The sequence below is a fragment of the Pan troglodytes genome, chromosome 9, assembly GCF_028858775.2.
Source record: "Pan troglodytes isolate AG18354 chromosome 9, NHGRI_mPanTro3-v2.0_pri, whole genome shotgun sequence".
Lineage (NCBI taxonomy): Eukaryota > Metazoa > Chordata > Mammalia > Primates > Hominidae > Pan > Pan troglodytes.
This window is the reverse complement of record NC_072407.2, coordinates 109,777,677-109,804,656: the sequence shown is the minus strand read 5'-3', so window position 1 is coordinate 109,804,656 and position 26,980 is coordinate 109,777,677. Positions and strand designations below refer to the sequence as shown.

Here is a 26,980-nt window from a genome sequence, read left to right as displayed (position 1 = left end):
CCTGGCAAATTGTTTATTTTTTGAGGTGATAGATACACGGATACATGTTGATTATACATTATACATACTTTGTTGTGTGTTAGAAGAAATATTAAAAATTGAAAATGAAATAAGCTGTGAGAATAGTTCAAGGTGAGGCTGGAGATTCAGAGGGTGGGTTGCCTGTAGGCCATTTTAAAGTGTGGCTTTCACCTAAGGCCAGAGAGGAACCAGCCACCGAAAGGTTTTAGACATGAGAAATGATCTCATCATATTAACACTCAGAACATCACTCCTGCTGCAGTGTGGAGACTGGATTTGGGTAGAATGAGAGTAGGATAGGAAGAATGCTTAGAAAAAGTTTCCTCTTTGAAACACCATCTTCTCTAGGCCTCCAGATTGTTTCTTCCTTCCTAGTTCTCCCTTTACCTCTCTGGCCATGCCCTCTTATCTCCATCTCTAATGAGTCTTTCCCCTTCAGCTCTTTTCTTTTCTTTTTTTTTCTTTTCTTTCTTTCCTTTCTTCCTTTTGTCGTCTCATTCTGTCACCCAGGCTGGAATGCAGTGGTGCAATCTCGGCTCACTGCAACCTCCGCTTCCTGGGTTCAAGTGATTCTCATGCCTCAGCCTCCCGAGTAGCTGGGATTACAGGCGCCTGCCACCACACCTCGCTAATGTTTGTATTTTTAGTAGAGACGCGGTTTCACCACGTTGGCCAGGCTGGTCTCGAACTCAACCTCAAGTGATCTGCCTGCCTCGGCCTCCCAAAGTACTGGGGTTACAGGTGTGAGCCACCGCACCCAGCCTCTCCAGCCCTTTAAATATTGCTGTTTCCCACAGCATTTCTTTTTTGCTCTTTTCTTCCCAATTTTTAGTTATACGCCTTAGTGATCTCATTATGTCCCCACATTCAGCCACCACCTTTATGCTCATGATTCTCAAGTTTATTTCTCCAATCCAATCCTTTCTTCCAGCTCCAAGCTGCCTACTGGACATTTCTTCTTGGCTGTCTCATAATTAAACAAAATCCAGCATGTCCAAAATGGAGCTATTATCCTTTCCAGATATGCCTTTTCCTTCTGCCTTTAGGATCTTGGTTAACCATATTGCTATCTATCCAATTATCTGATCCAGAAAATAGGTATTATTGTAGCCTCTTCTGTCTCAGTCAACTTGTTTCTTTAATTAGTTTCCATGTTAGAAATGCAGGGTAAGGGCCAGTCACGGTGGCTCACCCTTGAAATCCTAGCACTTTGGGAGGCTGAGGTGGGAGGGTCCCTTGAGCCTAGGAGTTTGAGACCAACCTGAGCAACATAGTGAAACCCCATCTCCACACACACACACACACAAAAATTAGCTGGGTATGGTGGCATGTGCCTATGGTCCCAGTTATTTGGAGGCTGAAATGGGAGGATTGCTTGAGTCTGGGAGGTCAAGGCTGCAGTGAGCTGTGATTGCACCACTGCACTCTAGCCTGAGCAATAGAACAAGACCCTGTCTCAAAAAAAAAAAGTCATACACACACACGCGCGCGCACGCACTTTACAAAGTATATGTTATAGCTGAGTAATCAAAATGATCTCTAAATGGATGTTCAGTGAAATGGGGGAATATGCTTTTGTGGGAATGGAGGGGATCAGAAAAATAGAGAATAAAAATGTAGTCCTTCAATAACTAACATTTTAATTTTTATTTCATGAAATGAAGAACCACCTGGAATAATTAGCATTTCCCTTTGTGTTTAGCAGTGTGTGTGTGTGTTTGTGTGTGTGTGTGTGTAAGGTATAACTTATTTGCATGCTATTCTGATTTCTTCCCTTATTTTCTAGGAATATTTTGAAAACAATTGCCCTGGGTCAGATGTTGTCCTTGTGTATATGTGGGACAGCCATCACCAGCCAGTATTTGGCAGAAAGATACAAAGTGAACACCCCCATGCTTCAGAGCTTTATCAATTATTGCTTGCTGTTCCTAATTTATACAGTGATGCTGGCATTTCGATCAGGTATGTCAAATGTGGAAATTATCTTTTCAACAAAATTATCTTCATAAAAATTACTAGAAAAGTATGACACCTCTAAATTCTGTGAAAGTAGTGACTGGAGACTTATGCACAATTCTCTGAAATTGTTGATTAAAGTAAGTAGCACCATACTGTTTGTAACACAGAAGTTGTCCCAAAAAAAGTGTTTTTTTTTTTTATGTGTGTGTTGTTGTTGTTGTTATTGTTTGTTTTTGAGACAGGATCTCACTCTGTCACCCAGGCTGGAGTGCAGTGGTGCAATCTCGACTCACTGCAGCCTTGACCTCCCAGGCTCAAGTGATCCACTCACCTCAGCCTGCCTAGTAAGCTGTGACTACAGGAGTGTGCCACCATGCCTGGCTAATTTTTTTTTTTTTTTAAGAGATGGGTTTTTGCCATGTTGTCCTGGCTGGTCTCTAACTCCTGGGCTCAAGTGATCTGCCCACCTCAGCCTCCCAAAGTGCTAGGATTTCAGGTGTGAGCCACTGGACCCAACCTAAAAAGTGTAAATGTCATTACAAGTTAGGTTTTCCCCCCCAGTTCTAAAAATATTTTAAAATATTAAGATGATATTAAAAACACTTAAAGTCAAGAACCCTACTCTCCAAAATATTTACTTCCAACTAAATAAAGATGGTAAATGGAATGTCAGTTGCACGTGTAGCTCAGGTCTCTCTTTTTTTTAATACAGAGTCTCGCTCTGTCACCCAGGCTGGAGTGCAGTGGCACAATCTCGGCTCACTGCAACCTCCGCCTCCTGGGTTCAAGTGATTCTTCTGCCTCAGCTTCCTGTGTAGCTGGGACTACAGGTGCACACCACCACACCTGGCTAATTTTTGTATTTTTAGTGGAGTCTGGGTCTTACCTTGCTCCTAACCTCAAGTGATTCACCTGCCTTGCCCTCCCAGAGTGCTGGGATTATAGGCGTGAGCCACTGTGCCCAGCTAATTTTTGTATTTTTTGTAGAGACAAGGTTTCACCACGTTGCCCAGGCTGGTCTCGAATTCCTGAGCTCAAGTAGTCCTCCCACCTTGGCTTCCCAAAGTGCTGAGATTACAGGTGTGAGCCACTGGGCCCAGCCAGATACGTCGTTGTTAACCAAAGTCAATAATTTACCTTAGGGGTCGCTCTTGGTATTGTGCATTCTATGGGTTTTGACAAATGTACAATGCATACATTTACCATTACAGTATCAAACAGAACAGCTCCACTGCCTTAAAAATCCCTCTGCTCCACCTATTCATTCCTCCCTCCCTCCCCACAAACTCCTGGTAGCTACAGCTTCTTCTTTTTTTTTTTTTGAGGCAGAGTCTTGCTCTGTCACCCAGGTTGGAGTGCAGTGCAGTGGCGTGATCTTGGCTCACTGCAACCTCTGCCTCCTGGGTTCAAGCGATTCTCCTGCCTCAGCCTCCCTAGTAGCTGGGATTACAGGCACGTGCCACCACACCCAGCTAATTTTTATATTTTTAGTGGAGATGTTGGCCAGACTGGTCTCGAACTCCTGACCTTACGTGATCTGTCTGCCTCGGGCTTCCAAAGTGCGGGGATTACAGGTGCCTGTCCAGCTTCATTATTTTTTTAAACTTTAGTTTAACCCTTTGTTGTAAAGGGGTTTGAAGGTCTGATTCTAAGTTTACTACTTGCTTTTGAATCGTGTGGCCGACATAGCAGAAGAAAAAGCCTCGCAAAGGTTAGTGAATCCAGTGAACAAGGACAGCACTGTGCACACTTAGGAAATTAGAGTAATTTATTTCATCCCATGCACCAGTTATCTAAAGGTCTTTATTGAAATTTAGGGCTGGGTGTGATGGCTCACACCTGTAACCCCAGCACTTAGGGAGGTCAAGGTGGGAGGATCACCTGAGGCCAGGAGTTCAAGACAAGCCTGGGCAACACGATGAAACTCCTTCTCTACAAAAAATACAAAAATTAGCCGGGCATGATGGCATGTCCCTGTAGTCCCAGCTACTTGGGAGGCTGAGGTGGGGGATAGCTTGATCCCAAGAGGCTGAGGTTGCAGTGAGCCAAGATCGCACCACTGCTGTCAAGCCCAAATGACAGACCAAGACCCTGTCTCCAAAGGAAAAAAAAGAAGAGTTGGGAGTGGAACTGTACATGGTTAATAACCCTGGACTTTGCTCTTTGTGGAAGCATTGGCCTTCAGGAATTTGGTGAGACTCCCAAATGTATCAGTGCAGTTAGTCTCCCTAAGGGATGGTTGTTAGGTGCTTCCTATGCCATTTGATGCTGAGGAAGACTAATTCTGTGTTTTTGTTTTGTTTTTTGTTTTTCTTCTGAGACGGAGTTTCGCTCTTGTTGCCCAGGCTGGAATGCAATGGCACGATTTCAGGTCAATGGCACAATCTCGGCTCAGTGCAACCTCTGCCTCCTGGGTTCAAGCGATTTTCTTGCCTCAGCCTCCCTAGTAGCTGGAATTACAGGCACCTGCCACCACGCCCAGCTAATTTTTGTATTTTTAATAGAGATGGGGTTTCTCCATGTTGACCAGGCTGGTCTCGAACTCCTGACCTCAGGTGATCTGCCCACCTCAGCCTCCCAAAGTGCTGGGATTACAGGTGTGAGCCACCGCACCTGGCCTAATTCTGTGTTTTCAAGATGTTCCTGCTAACTGGATTTTACTGATAATTATTTGGTTATGATTCTCACTACTTTTATTTATTTGTGAGTTATCTTGCCATAAAACCTTCTCATGTATGTGCCAACTCTGCATCTCCTGTGATGCCAGATTCTCCAAAGTAGTGAATCCAATTAATTTGAATACATATAATTTGGAGGAATAAAAGGTGTTTCTTCAGTGTGCACTAAGCCTTTTCTCAAGCTTATCGCGGACTTAATTTTCACTTGAAAGCACACCTCTTCCAAAAGAATGATCACATGCAGACTTCTCTTTGAAGAAGCCCATGAATAGAAGTTAAATAACCAATTAATTTCTAGGAAAACATTTCATTTCCTAGGATAGTCCGTGGCTTGTCAGAAGTGGCGACATACAAGCTCATATCCAGAAATTTTGTTTCTGTTATGATAGGAAAGGGATTAAAAAAAAAACTATTTTATTTTTTTAAGTTCCAGCATACATGTGCAGAATGTGCAGGTTTGTTACATAGATAAACGTGCCATGGTGGTTTGCTGCAGCTATCAACCCATCACCTAAGTATTAAGTTCAGCATGTATTAGCTCTTTTCCTTAATGCTCTTCTCCTGCCCTGCCCTCCCTCTTTTTTTTCTTAAAGAGGTGGAGTCTCATTATGTAAGCCCAGCTGGTCTTGAACTCCTGGGCTCCAGCTGTCCTCCGCCCTCACCTCAACCTCCTGAGTAGCTGGGATTACAGGTGCACACCACTGTGCCCATTTGGGAAAGGGAATTTAACCACTTTTCTCTTACTTTCATTCTGGTGCTTTTATTGAACACTTGGTCTCTGATGATACTTTAACTAGGGTTTCATGCTAGAAAAAAATCTAACTCTGGTGAGCTGTTGCAGGAATTTGGGTTATGAAGAATGGAAACTAGGAGGGGGCCACATTAGAAATACACAATAGCCAGGCGTGGTAGCTCACGCCTGAAATCCCAGCACTTTGGGAAGCTGAGGCAGGCAGATCACTTGAGCTCAGGAGTTCAAGACCAGCCTGGGCAACATGGTGAGACCCCCATCTCTGCTAAAAATACAAAAATAATTAGGTGGGTATGGTGGCGTACGCCTGTGGTCCCAGCTACTCAGGAGGCTGAGGTGGGAGGATGGCTTGAACCCAGGAGGCAGAGGTTGCAGTGAGCCGAGACTGTGCCACTGCACTCCAACCTGGGCAACAGAATGAGACCCTATCTCAAAAAGAAGAAGAAGAAAAAAGAAAAAACCAAGAAACTCTTGCTTCTACTCTTTTATCTTCAAATCAACATGTATGGTATCATTTGCAAGGAACATGTACTAACCCATATTTCTTTCAACCAGGCAGTGATAACCTTTTAGTAATCTTGAAAAGAAAATGGTGGAAGTACATCCTGCTGGGACTAGCAGATGTGGAAGCTAATTATGTGATCGTCAGAGCCTACCAGTACACAACTCTAACCAGTGTCCAGGTAAGAGGGAGCCCTCTGACCACTTTGGATTTTATAGCTTCAAAAGAAGAACACGAAGTCATATGTGTTGACCTAATTTTATTGAAAATCTATTCACTTGAAGAAAACCTAAACACAGGTGGATGCTGTTTTCTAGTAGAGCATATGCTCTAATGAGTAATGTTTCCTAGAATTAGTGAAAATATATACAACTTAAGCTGCCCCCAAACTGCTATGGCAGATTAGAACAGTTCCTACCAAATAAGCATAAATATTTAGTTGGCAGTTGATGCTGTGCTGTTGACACGTGTTCTGTTTTATATGCTGCTTAAACATGGCATATGAAAGTATACCTTTGTTCTATAGGAAAGTTGAAGCTTTGCAAGCATAGTAGATATTCATGACAAAGAAACCACTGGAAGAAACCCATTAGACATTTTTGGGAGAGGTGGTAGCCAGAGTTAAAACTCCCATCCCTATTTCTTTGTTAGGTTTATTCTTGCTGCGTTGAAAGAAAAATATTCCTACATTGCAGAGGTTTTCAACTTTGTAAAGTTGAAGACAACTGATTTCAGTTGTCTTAATGTTAGCAAACTATGGGATGTGTCATCACACTGACTCACCATTACTGACTACAAAATGTTTTATAAGTGGAGGTGAAAGTGAGATAGACTCAAATGCCAGGTTTAGATGTCACAGTTTGTTTATAACTTTTTTTTCATTTTTTTAAATAATAAAAAAAAAGGGTGTATCAGATGTGGGATTTGAAGTTTATAACTTTTTGATATGTCCCTTTCTCACTATACAAAATACAGAGATGTTCTTACTTGACTCCAAATTTTAGGGACTGGAAAAATTGAAATTAGACTTATTTCGCATAGAAAATATAAGGATTGATGAGAACTCAGTATTTTTCTAATGTGAACCTACATTAAATGTTATTACCATTATATTAACTACTTTCTTTTCTGTAACATTGTGCTAAGCATTGTTCTCAGCAAACCTCTTGGATTTTGACCAGTATGGGTTAAAAAGCTGAGATAGGAAATGATTTATTAAGACAGACACCATAGGAGGCACACAGAGAACCTAAAGTTTCATAAAAATTAAACCCAGCAGTTACCTAGAGAATGAAGTTTATCACTAATAGGAGTAAGTGTACTTTTAGCGTTGGTTAATGAAGTATACATAAGTGTGCAGAAAATGGCATTTTCTTGTCACATCTACTCTCATAATCTCACCTACATTTTAATTACTTGATTACAATTCCCAGGAACTTTGATCTCTAACTAATGATAAAAAGTTTTGAATTGGTGCAAGGCCTAAACACAGTTAAACAGAACACTTACAGTTGGATAGTTGCGACTGAAGTTCATGCCTTCTTTCAATTTCAAAGAAATTGAAAACAATTTCTTTCACGCTAGCCTCTTAGAAAAACCTAAGCATTTGGTTGCCAAAAGTCATGCACTTACGGTCCTAGCAAAGAATATATTATAAAAAAGGCATCTAACAAGGTAATGTTTTCTCCAGCAGCAGCGACAGCTGTGACAGGAATGATTCAAGCTGGTTCTCCAACTGAGTAAATCTCTGGCCTGGGTAGTCCAAAAGGATGGAAATTTGGATTAGGTGGTCTTTGAACCTTCTTCTTAAGGATTCCTTAGAAGCTTCTGTAATTACCAACAGTCATGGGATAGTTCACGTGAAGATGATGATGTGGCCTAGGTTGCTGCTCATGTCCCTTCCCACTTTACTGCCACATCAACCCATTTCCCACTCATGGCCTGCTCCTTCTCCCCTGTGCTGCTCTGTTCTTCCTAGAATGCAGTCCTTTTTGAAGCCTGCTCCCCTCATTGTCAAAGGTTAATTCAATTTTCATTTTCTCTTCTATACTCTATTGTACCTCTAATATGATCTAGCTTGTTTTTATACCCATGTTGCAGGGTCTGTCTTAGTACTCTGCTTACTGTGACTATACAATAATTTTTAAAAATAAAATTGATACTCTTCGAACTGAAACAGAGAAGACATCCATCACCAAGAATACTTTTTTTTTTTTTTTTCTGAGAAGGAGTCTTGCTCTGTCACCCAGGCTGGAGTACAATGGCATGATCTTGGCTCACTGCAGCCTCCGCCTCCCAGGTTCAAGTGATTCTCCTGCCTTAGCCTCCTGAGCAGCTGGGATTACAGGCATGCGCCACCACACCTGGCTAATTTTTTTTTTTTTTTTTTTTTTTTTTTTTGAGGTGGAGTCTCATTCTGTCACCCAGCTGGAGTGCAGTGGGATAATCTTGGTTCACTGCAGCCTCGGCCTCCTGAGTAGCTGGGATTACAGGCATGCGCCCAGCTGATTTTTTTTTTTTTTTTTTGTATTTTGAGTAGATACGAGGTTTTGCCATGTTGGCCAGGCTGGTCTCGAACTCCTGACCTCAAGTGATCCTCCGGCCTTGGCCTCTCATAGTGCTGGGATTACAGGCATGAGCCACCGCTCCCGGCCACCAAGAATACATTTTGAAAAGAAGGTTCACATGACTAAAGGTGATAGATATCAGATGAGAAGTCATGGAATGTTAGAGTCAGAGGGAAACTGTGTGATCATTTCGTCTGATCTTTTTATTTTATATTTTGACTTGGAGAGTGACTGGCTGGGGCCACACAGCTAGCTGGTCAGTGTGGGGCCGGGGCCTGAGGTTTCTGGAGCTCTGATCATGACATAGGCATCTCCCTCATTGCCCAACAAAAGTTGTTAAAGATAGAGCAAATTTAAGTTTGATTTTAAGACACAAGGGACTCTTCTGTGGTAGTTCTTAGAATGTCTTTTCTACTTTTTTTGTTTAAGGAATGTAGTTGAGATTTTGTTAAGCCGTTATGGCTGGATTCTGCTGGTGTCTTCAGGGACAGGGTATTATCATTTGCATCGTTTAATGTTTTGTTATTCAGGCAGGCTCAATAAAGCACTTAGGAGATTAGAGTTCTGCAGCTGGAATAAATAACAAGGCAAGATGCCCATTCCTACACATGATGCGTTGGACTCCACTGATGCTACTGCAGTGAAAGGCAATCAGTAAACAACTGTGGACAGGATCGAATGGGCTGTTGGAGATTTAGGGGCCTGTCTTGTTCAAGACCAAACAGATACAGAGAGAATCAGGGACAAGGTTTGAAACAACAAAAGGGTGAGCAATAAAACAGCAGTTTCGGGAATATTACTGGTATAAGGAATATATTTCTTCCTTGAAAGAAATACATTGGAATGCATCAAGAATCTCTTGAATATATTTTATCCTTGAATGCACATTAAATTTGTGAATTTAAGAATTGAGCGAGTGCACTCTTTTTTATCTTTTATCTTGCAAACAATTTTGGACCTGCTGTAATTTTGGCACACTTAATCCCTCTGCCTTCCAGGTGAGCAATATCAGGTGTATAGCTAGTGTTTTCTGGACCCAGTATCAACAGGTGAGGGGGAGCATGTGAGGAGGATGAGCAAGAGTATTTGCCGTGAGCACGAGTGTGTCTCACATGGTGGGGTTGGACGCTTTGTCAGGGAGATGGTGTCTGTTCTCTCACAGTAACCCGTGCTTCTTTGTAGCGCTTAGCCCGATTCCAGTGAAATATCTGGTGGTGTGATTATTTATTCCATGTCCTTTCTAGCTTTGTGTGCTCCTAAGGACACAGCTTGCTCTGTCCTGTTCACCTCTATTCCTAGCTCCTTTCACAGTGTCTCACACATGCAAGGTGTTTAACAAATATTTGTTGACTGAGTAAATGGTTGCAGGTAGGAAGGAATGTTTGTCTACTGAACTTAAAGATACACACAGGGCCAGGCGTGGTGGCTCACGCCTGTAATCCCAGCACTTTGGGAGGCCGAGGCAGACAGATCACCTGATGTCAGGAGTTCGAGACGAGCCTTGCCAACATGACAAAACCCCATCTCTACTAAAAAATACAAAAATTAGCTGGGCATGGTGGCAGGCGGCTGTAATCCCAGCTCCTTGGGAGGCTGAGGCAGGAAGAATTGCTTAAACCTGAGAGGCAGAGGTTGCAGTGAGCCGAGATTGCACCACTGCGCTCCAGCTTGGGCAACAGAGCGAGACTCCATCTCAAAAATAATAATAATAAAATAAAATAAAATAAAAGATATACACAGGTGGGAGCATAGAGGTAAAGCGCACAGGCCCTCAGCAGAATTCTTGTATACAGCAACTGACTCTTCCATTGTATTTTATTATGTATTCATTTATTTTGAGACAGGGTCTCTCTGGGTTGTACAGCCTGGAGTGCAGTGGCACCATCACAGCTCACTGCATCCTTGAACTGTGGGCTCAAGTGATCCTCTCACCTTAGCCTCCCAAGTAGCTGGGACTACAGGAGTGTACCACACCCAATTTTTTTTTTTTTTTTTTGTACAGACAGGGTTTCACCATGTTGCCCAGGCTGATCTCGAACTCCTGGACTCAAGCAATCTGCCCGCCACAGCCTCCCAAAGTGCTAAGATTACAGGCATGAGCCACCGTGCCCAGCTGTCATCCCATTTTTAACTATGTGATTTTGGCAACTCATTTCACCTCTCTGTATCTTCATTTTCTCATGTATAAAATTGGATTGTAATTTCAGTCTCATGGAGTTGTTGTGAGGATTAAATGAGTGAATCCAGGTAAAGCTCTTAGTACAGGGCTGGCAATAATAAATGCTCAATAAATACTGACTCCTATTATAAATACTGACTCCTATTATTTCTTAATTACCCATCTTTTAGCTAATGAGAGATATGTTTTAAACTGTTGATTCTCTTTCCATGCAGCTTTTGGATTGCTTTGGGATTCCTGTGTTGATGGCTCTGTCATGGTTTATTCTTCATGCAAGATACAGAGTGATCCACTTCATCGCCGTGGCTGTCTGTCTGTTGGGTGTAGGAACCATGGTTGGTGCAGACATACTAGCAGGGAGGGAAGACAATTCAGGTGAGACGGTGTCACATGTTTGTGCTTCAATCACAGCAGAGTTTTGTTTATGTTTTCACTTTTATATCAATCAACAAAGAAACTTGTTTACTGGAGTATTTCTTTTTAAGTCACTGTGTAGGTGAGAACACTTTGCCACACTTTGTGTTGAATTCAATTGATAGTATAAAATCTAATTGAGGTCTGTGAATTCATCCAATCTTCAAGTGAGTTAAACCTCTCCTTGGATTGAGAGAGAAAATTACAGTTGATACTATAAAATCTAATTAAGGTCCATGAATTCACCCAGTCTACAAGTGAGTTAAGTGTCTCTTTGGATTGAGAGAGAAAATTATAGTTGATAGTATAAAATCTAATTAAGGTCTATGAATTCACCCAGTCTACAAGTGAGTTAAGTGTCTCTTTGGATTGAGAGGGAAAATTACTTTGAAAGCAGGTTCCCATTTTTCAAATTGACCTACCCCTTCAATGAACTCCATTAATTTGTCATGTCATGGAATCATTTTCTGAGGCCTTACATTATGATATATATCATCAATTTCTAGCCTGTTAGACTTCTGAGGAGTTAAATTATGAAAAATTACAGCAGAATTGCACCAGAAAGTGAGAAGAGTAAGAGATTTTAAACTTCTAGTAACCAGGTTGGGTGCGGTGGCTCACACCTGTAATCCCAACATTTTGGAAGGCCAAGGTGGGTGGATCACCTGAGGTCAGGAGTTCGAGACCAGCCTGGCCAACATGGTGAAACCTCGGTCTCTACCAAAAATACAAAAATTAGGCCAGGCACAGTCGCTCGCACCTGTAATCCCAGTACTTTGGGAGGCCAAGGTGAGCGGATCACTTGAGGTCAGGAGTTCAAGACCAGTACAAATACAAAAATTAGCCAGGCATGATGGAGGGTGCCTGAAATCCCAGCCAGTTGGGAGGCTGAGGCAGGAGAATCACTTGAACCCGGAGGTGTAGGTTGCAGTGAGCTGAGATTGCGCCACTGCACTCCAGCCTGAGCAACAGAGCAAGACTGTCTCAAACACACACATACACACACACACACATACACACACACACACTCTCACACATAAACTTCTAGTAACCAGTTTCTTCTTCTTTAGTGTCATTTAAATGAACACGAGTCAGATGACCGCCTGGAGGCACGCTGTGGAGGTTCATCTGTTGACAGTGTTTTGCTTTCTGTGGCTTGTCTTCCTGCAGGGAGTGATGTATTGATTGGTGACATCTTGGTCCTTCTTGGGGCTTCCCTCTATGCCATTTCGAATGTTTGTGAGGAATACATCGTGAAGAAGCTGAGCAGACAGGAGTTTTTAGGAATGGTGGGCCTGTTTGGAACAATTATCAGTGGTATACAGCTGTAAGATTCTACAATTTTTTTCTAAAGACAAAATAAGCAAATATATTATAGATGATAACTACTAATATTCATTGTTTATTTGGCCCAAATTCACATTTGGAATTAGTATTAGGTGGATGCAAGAGTAATTGTGGTTTTGCCATTACCTAATAACTTGCTGAGTGTCTGCTAGAGGATTGTTAAAACATCAAGAATTACTTCCTATTTTCTTAAACATGGGTGTTGCTTAGGATTCCTGATTACCATGTGGTAGAGGCATTTGCCAGTAAGGAGTTTTTTTAGTTATTTCCAGAAAATATTAACACATTAACTTCCTAAGCTTATTCAAAAACAAAGCATAATATCATATTTTCCTCCTATACTTGACTATTATTGCAGAGCACCTGTGAGGGAGTCAAACATATCTTTATGAACTCCTTTGGTTTTATTCTTTGTCATTTTTATTAAAGATCATTATTTTTATATTCTAAGACAAATTCAAACGTCCATGTAATTCCTCACTTTAGCTGAAGTATAGTGACTAAAATGCTTATAAAATAGTGAAAATTAGTATGTGGACCTCTCTATGACCTCTTGTTTTAATCTTAGATTGATTGTGGAATATAAGGATATTGCCAGCATTCATTGGGACTGGAAAATTGGTATGTAAAGAAATAATTCCTTTTAGTCAGCATTCTTTAACAAACAAATGAACATCTAGAAATATGTGCTTTATTTTAATAATATTTAGACGTCTTTGTAAAATCCAGGAGTGATTTAATACATATCAACTATAGTGGTTTACATTGAGTTTTCTCTGAAAATTGGTAGATAAGCTTCCATAAAAGTTAATTGTTAATCTTTACCTGCAGGAATAGCCTTTGGTTACTAGGAATCCTGAACAAGACTGGAGATTGACCTTTGGTCAAACCAGCTTTCAATTAGATCTGTATCTTGGGTCCTCAAACTTCTTGCGAAGGTTGTCTGCTTGATATAATTTGTGAAGCATTAACCTGAATCAATAATGGTGTGAAATCTCCCTCACCTCCCATTGCTCCTGTCATCTGATATTCCTAGGCATCTGCATAAATAAATAAAGGAAAAGAAAATGGTGATGGGACAGTCAGAAAAGATTGGAACCTGGTTTAATGATGGGGTGGGGAGAAGTTAAACAGTACATAGGTGTCATGGAAGATTGTCTACCATGGTTGGTAATTTAATTCAATTAAATAACTTAGATTGCAGGCCTGGTGCGGTGGCTCACGCCCGTAATCCCAGCACTTTGGGAGGCTGAGGTGGGTGGATCATGAGGTCAAGAGTTCGAGACCAGCCTGGCCAACATGGAGAAACCCTGTCTCTACTAAAAATACAAAAAAAAAAAAAAAAAATTATCCGGGCATGGTTGCGGGCGCCTATAATCTCAGCTACTCGGGAGGCTGAGATAGGAGAATCACTTGAACCTGGGAGGCGGAGGTTGCAGTGAGCTGAGATTGCGCCACTGCACTCCAGCCCAGGCAACAGTGCGAGACTCTGTCTCAAAAAAAATAAATAAAAATAAAAATAACTTAGATTGCTAGAAAGTGTGTGTGTGTGTGTGTGTGTTGAGTATGGGATGAGATTAAAGAAGTAGTTGCAAAGCAGAGATACTGCTAATGTAGTCAACATCCACGTGGCAAGCACTGTCCTAAAAAGGATAATTATATTGTGCTGCCTCGGAGCACTTAATTTAATGAGATGAACAAAATACAATGGACCTAATAACTGTCTTTGATGTCTTTAAAGATACTTTATTCTGAATCCAATTATACGAATCATGTCCAACCAAACAAAAGCAAAGAAAAGATAATGAGTGATTTTTCTTGACATGAGATGTTGATTCTGCCTTTATTGGCCTTTTATCACAGGCATCACTCTGTCCTGGCAGGGTGCGTAGCAAGGGGTGATTAAGAGCAATGGACTGTCACACCATAAGCAGGATTTTCTGACCTTGATCATCCAATACCTTGTTGGATTTTTTGAGGTCCTTTATCTACATCACAACTTGCTATTTATATTCTTTTTTCGAGAGAGCTTTATGGTCTCATTTGCAATGCTGACTGTTAACAAGGGGCTTTGTACATAATATGTTAAAGGGTTAGGGAGTTTTATATGACAGCTAAGCCTCAAACTCCTTTGTCTTATGTTTTCTTGCCCTAATATTAGATATTCCATGTTTTTTTCCACAGCCCTGCTGTTCGTGGCATTTGCCCTGTGTATGTTTTGCCTGTACAGCTTCATGCCATTGGTGATTAGAGTCACTAGTGCCACTTCCGTCAACCTGGGCATCCTGACAGCGGACCTCTACAGCCTTTTCGTTGGACTCTTTCTGTTTGGCTATAAGGTAAACAAATAGATCATGTTCAAATAAGAATACTTGCTTGGATCCAAAAAACGTAGCAGGTTTCTTCAAGACTCTAGATCAAAAAATAAAACCTTCTCATCTTCTTGGCAAGAATTTCATTGGTCAGGCCTCCCTTTGCTGCTTCTGAATTACAAAATGGGTTCACATAAGAATTGTCCTTCTAGGGTTTTTCTAAAGAGTGAAATACATGGATTTCATCTTCGATGGTATGGCCCAGGGCACTAGCTTATGGAATTGTTAATGCATGTTTTCAGGTGATAAACAAGCTGGCCCAGAGCTGCTGTTGACCTTGAGGGACAGTGTAACTTAACCTGAGCACTAGGAACTTTTCCATTCATTCTTTTTGCCTTGGTATACAGACAGAAAGTCTGGAGTACCTGATGGAAAGGAAAGAGAGATGGCCAGCTTATCATGCATGCATGATTGGAATGGTTCTGTCTTTGATAGTAATTTTATATCTTAAAGGTAATTCAGTCCAGTGGTTTTTCAGACTTTTTCTATCCACATCATCACAGCATTTACAAGCGTAACCTGTTGCCATCAGCAATGGGTCCTATTACCTGTACTAATTCTCAAGGCAGGTGGGGTGGAAGGGAATATATCAGTGTCTTCAGGGGAAGCAAGAGAGCAAATATGGAGTTTGAAAAAATAACATCCTCAGAGAGTCTGATACACCTTCCCTTGAGAATTGATTGAGCCATTCATTTTATTTATTTTATTTTATTATTTATTTATTTTTTTTGAGATGGAGTCTCACTCTGTTGCCCAGGCTGGAGTGCAATGGTGTGATCTCGGCTCACTGCAACCTCTGCTTCCCAGGTTCAAGTGATTCTCCTGCCTCAACCTCCTGAGTAGCTGGGATTACAGGCACCCTCCATCATTCCTGGCTAATTTTTGTATTTTTGTAGAGACAGGGTTTCACCATGTTGGCCAGGCTGGTCTTGAACTCCTGACCTCAGATGATCTGCCTGCCTCAGCCTCCCAAACTGCTGGGATTATAGGTGTGAGCCACCATGCCTGGCGGAGCCATTTATTTTAGACATGGAGAAACAAAGGCCCAGGGAGGTGATGTGTAGCTCAGTGACTTACCCTTAGTCAGCAGCTGGTTAATGGTAAAGCCAATATTAAGTCTTAGTTGTCAGTCTTCTATCAGTCCAGGCTTCTTGCCACTGCACTTTCCACCTTAATTTCATTATTAAGATAAGAGTCTCAAGCTTATGATTGCATCATGTTAAAGTCTCATAATCAGACAGAACCAAGTATATAGATTTTTTTTTTTTCCAACTTCACAGCTAATTTGAAAATTCCTAGGGCAGCAGTTTAGCAGTTCTCATCTATTTTTTTTTTTTCTTAGATCCAGGGCTTGCTGATCACTCTTTTTAAAATTTTAAGCCCCTTTTAAATGCTTAAAAATTGGGAACCCCAGTCATTTATACCTATTATTTACCATATTATAACTGAAAACTGAGAAATTAAAAAATACTTATTAACTCAAGAAAATAATAAATTCACCATGTTATCATTTTTATGAAAAAATGTATTTTTCAAAATAAAAAAATAGTGAGAAGAATTTCATTGATTTATATTTAAAAAATCTCTTTACTCTGTGGCTTACTAGAAAAAAACACCTGGATTCTCACATCTGCTTCTTCCTTCTGCCTTGTGATATCACGTATCATGTAGCTTCTAGAACATTTTGTTGTGCACTTGCAAGACGATGAAAGCGAAATGGGCAAATAGCATTTTAGTATTATAGTAATGATAGTTTCGAGGGCCAGGTGCAACGGCTTACGCTTGTAATCCCAGCACTTTGGGAAGCTGAGGAGGGTGGATCACCTGAAGTCAAGGGTTCGAGACCAGCCATGGCCAACATGGGGAAACCCCCTCTCCACTAAAAATACAAAAATTAGCAGGGCGTGGTGGCACATGCCTGTAATCCCAGCTACTCGGGAAGCTGAGGCAGGAGAATCGCATGAACCTGAGAGGCAGAGGTTGTAGTCAGCCAAGATTGCGCCATTGCATTTCGGCCTGGGTAACGAGCAAGTCCGTCTCAAAAAAAAAAAAAAAAAAAAAAAGCAATAATAGCTTTTACTGTAGAGATTCCTCCCCAGGGTTTTAGGTCCCCTCAAGGATTTTGGATTATACTTTGAGAACCCCTGCTTTAGAAATACCTCTTTTCAGCCTGGACAACCTGATAAAACCCCATCTCTACAAAAAAATACAAAAATAATGAGCCAGATATGGTAATGTGCACCTGTAGTCCCAGCCACTCCAGAGAGAGACTGAAATGGGAGGATCACTTGGGGCCAGGGAGGTCGAGGCTGCAGTGAGCCATGATCTGATCACACCACTGCACTCCAGCCTGGCTGACAGAGCGAGACCTGTCTTTTCTCAGTGTGCCTTCAGTAAAGGATTGTTGACCTGCTTCCTATTTTCCTGACAGTCATTTGAGCAGATAGTTAGGATGCCGGCTGTTACCTGATAATTTTAGTTTCAGTAGAGGTTATCAACTATATTTCTTCATCCTTGTAAAATTTTGTATCCAGACAAATCCTTATTTATGCTATTCCCAGAAGTCGGCCATGAACTCACAACACTTAGCTGAATTACTGATACATTAAGCTCAGTGGATTCTCAGAAATTTCTGCTTAAGGAATGTAAACCTTTTGGTTTGCAAGGTTACATGTGAAGGAACCAGCTGTTATCTTTGCAGACTTGCTGGTTAAGGTATTCCTGAACTAAGACTGAAGGAGTATTTATAGCTTACTGGTAACATCATTTAAAAAAAGCCAGGCCGGGTGCAGTGGCTCATACCTGTAATCCCAGGACCTTGGGAGGCCGAGGCGGGCGGATCACGAGGTCAGGAGATCGAGACCATCCTGGCTAACACCGTGAAACCCTGTCTCTACTAAAAATACAAAAAATTAGCTGGGCGTGGTGGCATACGCCTGTAATCCCAGCTGCTCAGGAGGCTGAGGCAGGAGAATGGCGTGAACCTGGGAGGCAGAGCTTGCAATAAGCCGAGATCATGCCACTGCACTCCAGCCTGGGCAACAGAGCAAGACTCTGTCTCAAAAACAAAACAAAACAAAACAAAAAAGCCAAAGTGTGCTGGGCACAGGGGCTCACGCCTGCACTTTGGGAGGCCAAGGCGGGCAGATCATGAGGTCAAGAGATCGAGACCATCCTGGCCAACATGGTGAAACCCCGTCTCTACAAGTACAAAAATTAGCTCGGAGTGGTGGCGCGCATCTGTAGTCCCAGCAGGAGAATTACTTGAACCCGGGAGGTGGAGGTTGCAGTGAGCCGAGATCATGCCATTGCACTCCAGCCTGGGTGACAGGGCGAGACTCCGTCTAAACAAACAAACAAACAAAAAAGTAAAATAAATAAATAAAGTCAAAGTGAATCAGAGAAGTCATCCTGATGGGTGCAGATTTTTTTCTGAGAGCCAAATTGTCATAGACTACAATGTCAGCCTTAAGTTTTTCTGTGATGCCGTGGCTGCATTTCATCTGGTCACCACTAGGGGTGCTGGTGTTTCTATATAGCAGTTGCAGGCCAGTTGGTGGCTGGCTATAACTTCAACTGCTTTCAGCTTTAAAATGAAAAATCCCTTTCTTATGTCATTTTTTGGCCACATAACTTTAAACTACTATTCTCAGAATCGGAGCATGCAGTTGATAAATTCCTTTCCAGTTATTTTGTGTTCCTTTGTCCCTGAATGTCTAATAGTACATTCTTAGATCAGATTTTTCCTATTTTTGGTCAAATGTTGTTTCAAGACTTACAGAGCAAAGAGCAGGTCTTCTGAAATCTTCAGAATAAATTACAGAGGTAGAAAAAACTCAGAACATAATGAAGACACCTAGCACTTTAGAAGTAGTTTGTTTTGTTTGCGACAGAGTCTCGCTGTGTCACCCAGGCTGGAGTGCAGTGGTGTGATCTCAGCTCACTGCAACCCCTGCATTCTGGGTTCAAGCGATTCTTGTGCTTCAGCCTCCTGAGTAGCTGGGATTACAGGCACCTGCCACCAAACCCGGCTAATTTGTGTATTTTTAGTAGAGACGGGGTTTCACCATGCTGGCCAGGCTGGTCTCGAACTCCTGACCTCAGGTGATCCGCTTGCCTCTGCCTCCCAAAGTGCTGGGACCACAGGGCATGAGCCACTGAGCCTGGCCAAGAAGTAGTTTTTAAAGGCAGATTGTAAGCTTGATACACTACCAGTTTTAAAAACTGTGTCTAAAATAACTTTGGCTCTAATTTTTTGAAGCAGACAGTTGAAAAAGAGGCTCAGAATTTTTTACGCTCATCCGTGTCCCTTAAGCACTCTGCCTCTCCTGAAATTGATCTTGAGTGAATATTTGCTGAATAAAGTAATCGCAAGAAACTTCCTGTATAGATCCAGACACAAAGAATTTTACAAGACAAAGAAGTAAGCGCCTCTAATTCAGGAGACTTAATCTCTTTATTAGTCTCTCCATCCTAATAAAAGTGATTCCATTTAATCACCTGCCTTCTTAAGAGAGACATGATAGTTTTTCTTCTGAACATTTAAAAGCCACCAAACCAAATATAACAGGTTTTGAACAAGTTATATAGGTGTTTTCACAGGTAACAGTAAACATTTTATGGGACAGCAAGATTACCTTTCAAAATACCAACTTAAGGCTGGGCGCAAGTGGCTCACACCTGTAATCCCAGCACTTTGGGAGACTGAGGTGGGTGGGTCACTTTAGTTCAGGAGTTTGAGATGAGCCTGGCCAACATGGTGAAACCCCATCTCTATTAAAAATACAAAAACTAGCTGGGCATGATGGCGGGCACCTGTAATCCCAGTTACTTGGGAGGCCGAGGCACAAGAATTGCTTGAGCCCAGGAGGTAGAGGTTGCACTGAGCTGAGACTGCACCACTGCACCACTGCACTCCAGCCTGGGTGATAGAGCAAGACTCTGTCTCAAAAAATAAATAAATAAAAATAACAAAAAAAAAATAAAAAATACCAACTTTAAAAGTTTAGAGTACTCTAAACAGCTCTAACTTCCCCTAATATTCTCTGAATCAATTTTTTTCAACAAACATTTATTAAACACCAGCTATGTGTTGGGCCCTGTGCTATGTATTAGATCCAAGACTGAAAGTCAGTGGTAGGAAATTATAGTTGTCTGCTTAGCTTGACATTATTATTGGTTTTGCATTATCATTTAATCCAGGAAGCATTTTCCTGTCTTGGGGAGGGCTGTGGCTATTACATTCCTTAAGGAATTCTTAAGGTTTAACGTTAAGAAATAATTGAGCATCTATAAAAAGTTAGCACATTAAAGCTGTTGGTGACCCAAGGAGCCCACAGCTGGATGTGACCAGCAATCTACTTAATACTCATTTCAAAAAATTACTTAGTTTTTTCTTTTACCTTTGGGAGTGTATCTTGCTTTTTTTTAATTTTTAATTTTCTTTTTAGCGATAGGGTTGCCCTATGTTGCCCAGGCTGGCCTCAAACTCCTGGGCTCAAGTGATCCTCCCACCTTAGCCTCCTGAGCAGCTGGGACTGCAGGTGCCTACCACTGTGCCAAGCTAGCTTGCTTTCTTTTTCTTCTCTCTCTGTCTCACTCCTTCCACCCCCTCCTTCCTTCTCATCTTCTTTCTCTTCCTTTTCCCTCCTTCCCTAGCCCATTCTGTTTTCTTACTGTTTTTCGCTGTCATCTCCTTATTTGAACTTTTTATTGGGCATAATATGAAACTTAAGCTAATTTAAAACTATTTATTGGTGTGAATAAAATAGAATGCCCCATTCTTAATTTTTTATTGATACAAATATTTATACATATTTATGGGATACATAAGACATTTTGTTACATGCATAGACTCTGTACAAGTCAGAGTATTTGAGACGTCCATCACCTCGAGTATTTATCATTTCAACTGTAGTCAACCTACTCTGCTGTCAAACATTAGAACTTATTCCTTCTATCTAACTAAATGTTTGTACCCATTAAACAACGTCCCTTAGGCTGGGCATGGTGGCTCACACCTGTAATCCCACCACTTTGGGAGGCCAAGACACACAGATTGCTTGAGCTCAAGAGTTCGAGACCAGCCTGGGCAACATGGCACAACCCTGTCTCTACAAAAAAAAAAAATACAAAAATTATACGGGTACGTTGGTGCACACCTGTAGTCCCAGCTAATTGGGAGGCTGAGGTGGGAGGATTGCTTGAGCCTGGGAGGCACAGGTTGCAGTGAGCTGAAATTGAGCTACTGCACTCCAGCCTGGGTGACAGAGCCAGACCCTGTCTCAAAACAACCACCACTACAAAAACCTAACCTCTCTTTATCTCCCACCCCCAATCCACACATCCTCCACAGCCTCTGATATCTGTCATTCTATGCTCTACCTCCACAAGATTGACTTTTTAAGCTCCCACATATGAGTGAAACATGCACTATTTGTCTTTCTGTGTCCTAGCTTATTTCATTTAACATAATGACCTCTAGTTCCATCCATGTTGCTGCAAATAGGATTTTTTTGTGGCTGAATAGTATCCCATTGTGTTTATATATCATATTTTCATTATTCATTTGTCCACTGACGGACAGTTAGGTTGATTCCATATCTTTGCTATTGTGAATAGTGCTGCAATAAACAGATGAGTGCAGGTATCTCCCTTTGATATACTGATTTCTTTTCCTTTGGATAAATACCCAGTAGTGGGATTGCTGGATTGTATAGTAGTTCTATTTTTAGTTTTTTGAGAATCTCCGTACTGTTTTCCATAGTGGCTCTACTATACTAATTTACATTCCCACCAGCAGTGTTTAAGAGTTCCCTTTTCATTTTCTTTTTTTTTTCTTTTCTTGAGATGGAGTTTTTGCTCTGTTGCCCAGGCTGGAGTGCAGTGGCACGATCTCGGCTCACTGCAACCTCCGCCTCCTGGGTTCAAGTGATTCTCCTGCCTCAGCCTCCCGAGTAGCTGGATAGGTGCCACCACCACACCCAGCTAGTTTTTGTATTTTTAGTAGAGACAAGGTTTCACCATCTTGGCCAGGCTGGTCTCGAACTCTTGACCTCAGGTGATCCACCCGCCTCAGCCTCCCAAAGTGCTAGGATTACAGGCGTGGGCCACCACACCTGGCCTAAGAGTTCCTTTTCTATACATCCTTGCCAGCATGTTATTTTTTGACTTTTTAATAATAGCCATTCTAACTGAGGTAAGATGATATCTTATTGTGGCTTTGATTTGCACTTTCCTGATGATTAGTGATGTTGAACATTTTTTCATATACCTGTTGGCCATTTATGTCTTCTTTTGGTGAATGTTTATTCATGTCCTTCGCCCACTTTTTAATAGGATTATTTGTTTTTCACTCTTTAGTCATTTAAGTTACTTGTATACTCTGGTTATTAGTCCCTTGTTGGATTAATAGTTTGCAGATATTTTCTCCCATTCAGGAGGTTATCTTTTCACTCTGTTGATTGTCTTCTTTGCTGTGCAGAAACCTTTTAGTTTAATATAGTCCCATTTGTCTATTTTTGTTTTTGTTACCTGTGCTTTTGAGATGTTAGCCATAAAATCTTTGTCTAGACCAATGTCCTAAAGTGTTTCCCCTGTGTTTTCTTCTAGTAGCTTTATAGTTTTGGGTCTTACGTTTAAGTCTTTAATCCCACCTTGAGTTGATTTTTTTATATGGTGAGAGATAGGAGTTCATTTTCATTTTATACTAATACCATGCTGTTTTGGTTGCCCAGCATTGCTTTGGCTATTTGGGCCCTTTTGTGGTTCCATATGAATTTTAGGATTGTGTTTTCTGTTTATGTGAAAAATAACATTGATATTTTGATAGGGATTGCATTGAATTTATAGATTGCTTTGGGCAGTATGCTCATTTTAATGAGATTAATTCTTCCAGTCCGTAAACATGGGTGTTTCCATTTGTGTCATCTTCAATTTCTTTCTTCAGGGTTTTGTAGCTTTCCTTATAGAGGTCTTTCACCTCCTTGGTTAAATTTAGTCCTATTTTATTTTGTGTAGCTGTTGTAAATGGGATTGCCTTCTTGGTTTCTATCTCAGCTAGTTCATTATTAGTGTATAGAAAGGCTACTGATTTTTATATGTTGATTTTGTATCCTACAACTTTACCTAATTTATTGATCAGATCTAAGAGCTATTTTGTGGCATCTTTAGATTTTTCTGGATATAAGATCATGTCATCTACAGAGAGGGATAATTTAACTTCTTCTTTTCTAATTTGGATGCGTCTTATTTCTTTTTCTTGCCTAATTGCTCTGGCTAGGACTTCCAGTACTATGTTGAATAGGAGTGGTGAAAGTGGGCATCCTTGTTTTTTTCCAGTTCTTAAAAGTAAGGCTTTTATATTTTCCCCACTCAGTATGATGTTAGCTACTCCATTCCTAATTTTAAAATCAGGTTAGCAGGATTAATCATAAGTTGAGTTTGCTTTTCCAGTTGAAAGGAAAAATAAGGCCCTGGGTATTTGATTACACATTAATTACAGTACATAGTTTCTCTAATTTTTAGTACACCATTCTTGGTCAGTCTTTAGCCACTCTCTTTCTGTGCTTTATCATGCTGCTAAACATACATACTGATGGCCAGGCGTGGTAGCTCACGCCTGTAATCCCAGCACTTTGGGAGGCCAAGGCGAGCGGATCACAAGGTCTGGTGTTCGAGACCAGCCTGGCCAACATGGTGAAACCCCACCCCGTCTCTACCAAATATACAAAAATTAGAGGCATGGTGGTGCATGCTTGTAGTCCCAGCTACTTGGGAGGCTGAGGCAGAAGAATCGCTTGAACCCGGGAGGCAGAGGTAGCAGTGAGCCAAGATTGCGCCATTGCACTCCAGCCTGGGAGACAGAGCAAAACTCTGTCTAAAAAAAAAAAAAAAGAAAAAAATACAGACTGATTTCTTTAATACTTCAACTTTTGTATGGATTTTCAACTCAAGAGGAAATATACAAAATTCTTAATAGAATTTATTTAGACTTTTGGGGTATATCATTTTTCCATATATATACCCAATGAATTAGTGTTCTTTCCTCATTGCATTTTGCTCTGGGTGGTGGTTTTCAGTCTTAGGAAGGGGAAAGCTGGGGAAGGTCACCAAAAACTCCATCCATACTTTTAAAATTTCTGTCAGAATGGGCTCCTGCTCTTTTTGGTCCTTCTGGGAACAGAGAGTGTATGAGATGCCTCTCACAGGGCTCTGTTCCCTATGATTGTCCTCACCGGACCTTACACCCAGTCACCTCTTTGGGCTTTGGACTCTTCTAGTATCTTAGGCTCTTTCTAGCTCTACAATTCTGAATCTGCTCAGTCCACCATAAATTTTACTATGTAATACTTGCCCACAGAGACAAGATAATGTATTAAATTTTAGCAAAATGAATTTCATTGAATAGCACACATTGAGAGGCTGTTGAGCAGATGCCACTTCTGTACTTCCACATTTCATCACAGTCTTAAGTTCCTCTGCTTCATACCAATATTGTAAGCAGTGTCTAGGGTCTGAATGGGGCTCTCTGTGGTATCCATGATGACCTTTTATTTTCTCCACTAAGTGGGACTATATGCAGAGTGGGGTGTAGCTGGATTATGACAGAGAAAAGCAAAGGTCCATTTCTCCTAAAGATCCAAGGATCCAGGTGGCTTATGTGCCAGGTGCTGTTGGCAGAGTCCTATCATTCACCAGCATACATGGGAAGGTTTTGTGCATTAGCATCTCCTTAGGTAACTTTCAGAAAAAAGATCATGAGGCCAGGCATGGCGGCTCACGCCTGTAATCCCCCGCACTTTGGGAGCCTGAGGCGGGCGGATTGCTTGAGCTCAGGTGTTCGAGACCAGCCTGGGCAACATGCAAAAAACCCCGTCTCTACAGAAAACACAAAAATTGGCCAGGTGTGGTGGTGAGTGCCTGTGGTGTCAGCTACTCTGGAGGTTGAGGCGGGAGGATCACTGGAGCCTGGGAGGTGGAGGTTGCAGTGAGCCGAGATTGTGCCACTGCACTCCAGCCTGGGCCACAGAGCGAGACCCTGTCTTAAAAAAAAAAAAAAAGAAAGAAAGAAAATAAAAGGATTATGAGAGGGTAATCCTCAAAGCACAGTTGGCAAAAGCCAGCAGCAAAGATGTGTATGTGCGGGGCACAATTCACTGCCTGTTCTTCCCTTCTAGTTTTCAGGACTCTACATCCTGTCCTTCACTGTCATCATGGTGGGGTTTATCCTGTACTGCTCCACCCCTACTCGCACGGCCGAGCCGGCTGAAAGCAGCGTGCCTCCAGTCACCAGCATTGGGATTGACAACCTGGGGCTGAAGCTGGAGGAGAACCTCCAGGAGACCCACTCTGCTGTCTTGTAGCTGGAAAAGATGGCGCACCCATCCCCCACCAGGATAAAGCAGAGCCTGCTGCCTGCTGAGGGGACACTTGGGGAAATAGCAGACTCAGAATGGACACTCTACAACCCTGTGTTGGATCCAGTGGTTAGGTTTTAGAAAGGAACACTGAACAAAGTTCAAAAGTGGAAATACCAAAATAGAGCAGAAACCAAGCTAAGAGTGTGTTTCTGTGTTTGAGGACCAATATCTGTTCGTGTTGAGGAGATGAGGTGCAGACTCCACACTGGGGTCTTAGAGGCACCAGTGGGAAAGCAGGACTGGGGAGAGATCCAGGACTGAGCCAGCCTCAGGCCAGGGCGGGAAAGCAGGCTGTCCAGGCTGGGCTTGGTGGTCAGGAACAGGGGCAGCTCACGGTGGCTCTGGAGTACGTTTCCTCTGTCAGATGCTTCAAGTTTTTTTTTTTTTTTTTTTGCTGAGGCAGTTATTGTCCACAGGCCTTTGGGTACAGATGAGGCCTTGGGGCTAACTGCATGTGGCAGAAAACGGGTGGGTCAGCCCTTGAAAAGTCCTGAGATATAAGTGTGAGTACTATACAAGCATTAAACTGGAGTGCAGTAAACCTAGGAACCTTCCCACAATTGTTTTTTTGTTTGTTTGAGATGCAAAGTCTAGAGTGCAGTGGTGCAAGCTCAGCTCACTGTAACCTCTGCCTCCTGGGTTCAAGTGTTAGTAGCTGGGATTATAAAAGCATGTGGCCCCACGCCCAGCTAAGTTTTGTATTTTTAGTAGACATGGGGTTTCACCATGTTGCCCAGGCTGGTCTTGACCTCCTGACCTCAAGTGATCTGCCTGCCCCGACCTCCCAAAGTGCTGGGATTACAGGCTTGAGCCACCGTGCCAGGCCTGTTTTGTTTGTTTTTGTAGAGAGATGGGGTTTCGCCATGTTGCCCAGGCTAATCTCAAATTCCTGAGCTAAAGCGATCTGCCCACCTCGGCCTCCGAAAGTGCTAGGATTACAGATGTGAACCACTGTGCCTGGCCTGTTTGTTTGTTTGTTTAAAACATTTCTCCATCATTCATTCCAGGTCCCAGAGCAAACTCTCTCTGCTCTCGGAGCCTGTGACACTGGCTATGTGCTCCACAGTTTCAGTCCCAGGTCATACTCTCCAACAGTTTTCAGAGCTCCATGTATATGTAGATGCCATCCCTTCTAAAAACTTCTCACGATCTCCTGGAATATTCCTATTGATCTCATTTTATTTAGCATCAGCTCAAGAAACTAAGCCTTAGTGCACATTATCACAACAAAGAAAAAGCTTTGTTTTTATAACTGGTAAAAACAAGAAAAGATTCTCATCAAAATGAAAATATAAAATTAATCATTTATCACCAAAGAGTATGCCTGGGAGCCTCCAGCTGTTAAAAGACAATACTATTACTTCTTCTTATCAAAAATTTGTAATGCCCTGTGATTTTTATGATACTTCTTCAATACAAAGTGTTAATATGTATCATCAGTATAATAACAACCAACAAAATGCCACTTTCAGAAAACTCTGTATGTAAATTTTTTGTAACAATGTAAAAAAGAAATGGGGAGTAAGTGTTCACATCATTAAAAGGCTTTGAATTCATGGAAATACATCAACTGTGTGGTTTCTTTGATTAACCATTTCCCCTTGTGGATTTTTTTTCCAGTAAAGCCGTCCTTCAAAACCCTTGTGGATTTTTTTTTCTTCTTTTTTTTTGTTTGAGTCTTGTCCTGTCGCCCAGGCTGGAGTGCAGTGGTGCCATCTCAGCTCACTGCAACCTCTGCCTCCTGGGTTCAGCAATTCTCCTACCTGGAC

The 26,980-nt window shown here is 41.7% G+C and overlaps 1 protein-coding gene across 3 annotated transcripts in view; it reads left to right on the top strand.

The window, feature by feature from the left end:
* The window catches only part of SLC35F2 (solute carrier family 35 member F2), a 68,983-nt gene extending 42,206 nt beyond the window's left edge, over positions 1 to 26,777 (top strand). For all 3 annotated transcript variants that reach the window (XM_016921921.4, XM_016921922.4, XM_054662660.2), the window contains exons 2-8: positions 1,808 to 1,983; positions 5,965 to 6,092; positions 10,873 to 11,032; positions 12,242 to 12,398; positions 12,987 to 13,039; positions 14,603 to 14,757; positions 24,969 to 26,777. In XM_016921921.4, the coding sequence (XP_016777410.1) occupies positions 1,808 to 1,983; positions 5,965 to 6,092; positions 10,873 to 11,032; positions 12,242 to 12,398; positions 12,987 to 13,039; positions 14,603 to 14,757; positions 24,969 to 25,154 (1,015 nt within the window). In that variant the 3' untranslated portion in view covers positions 25,155 to 26,777. The remainder of the gene's footprint in view (positions 1 to 1,807; positions 1,984 to 5,964; positions 6,093 to 10,872; positions 11,033 to 12,241; positions 12,399 to 12,986; positions 13,040 to 14,602; positions 14,758 to 24,968) is intronic.
* The last annotated feature ends 203 nt before the right edge of the window (positions 26,778 to 26,980 follow it).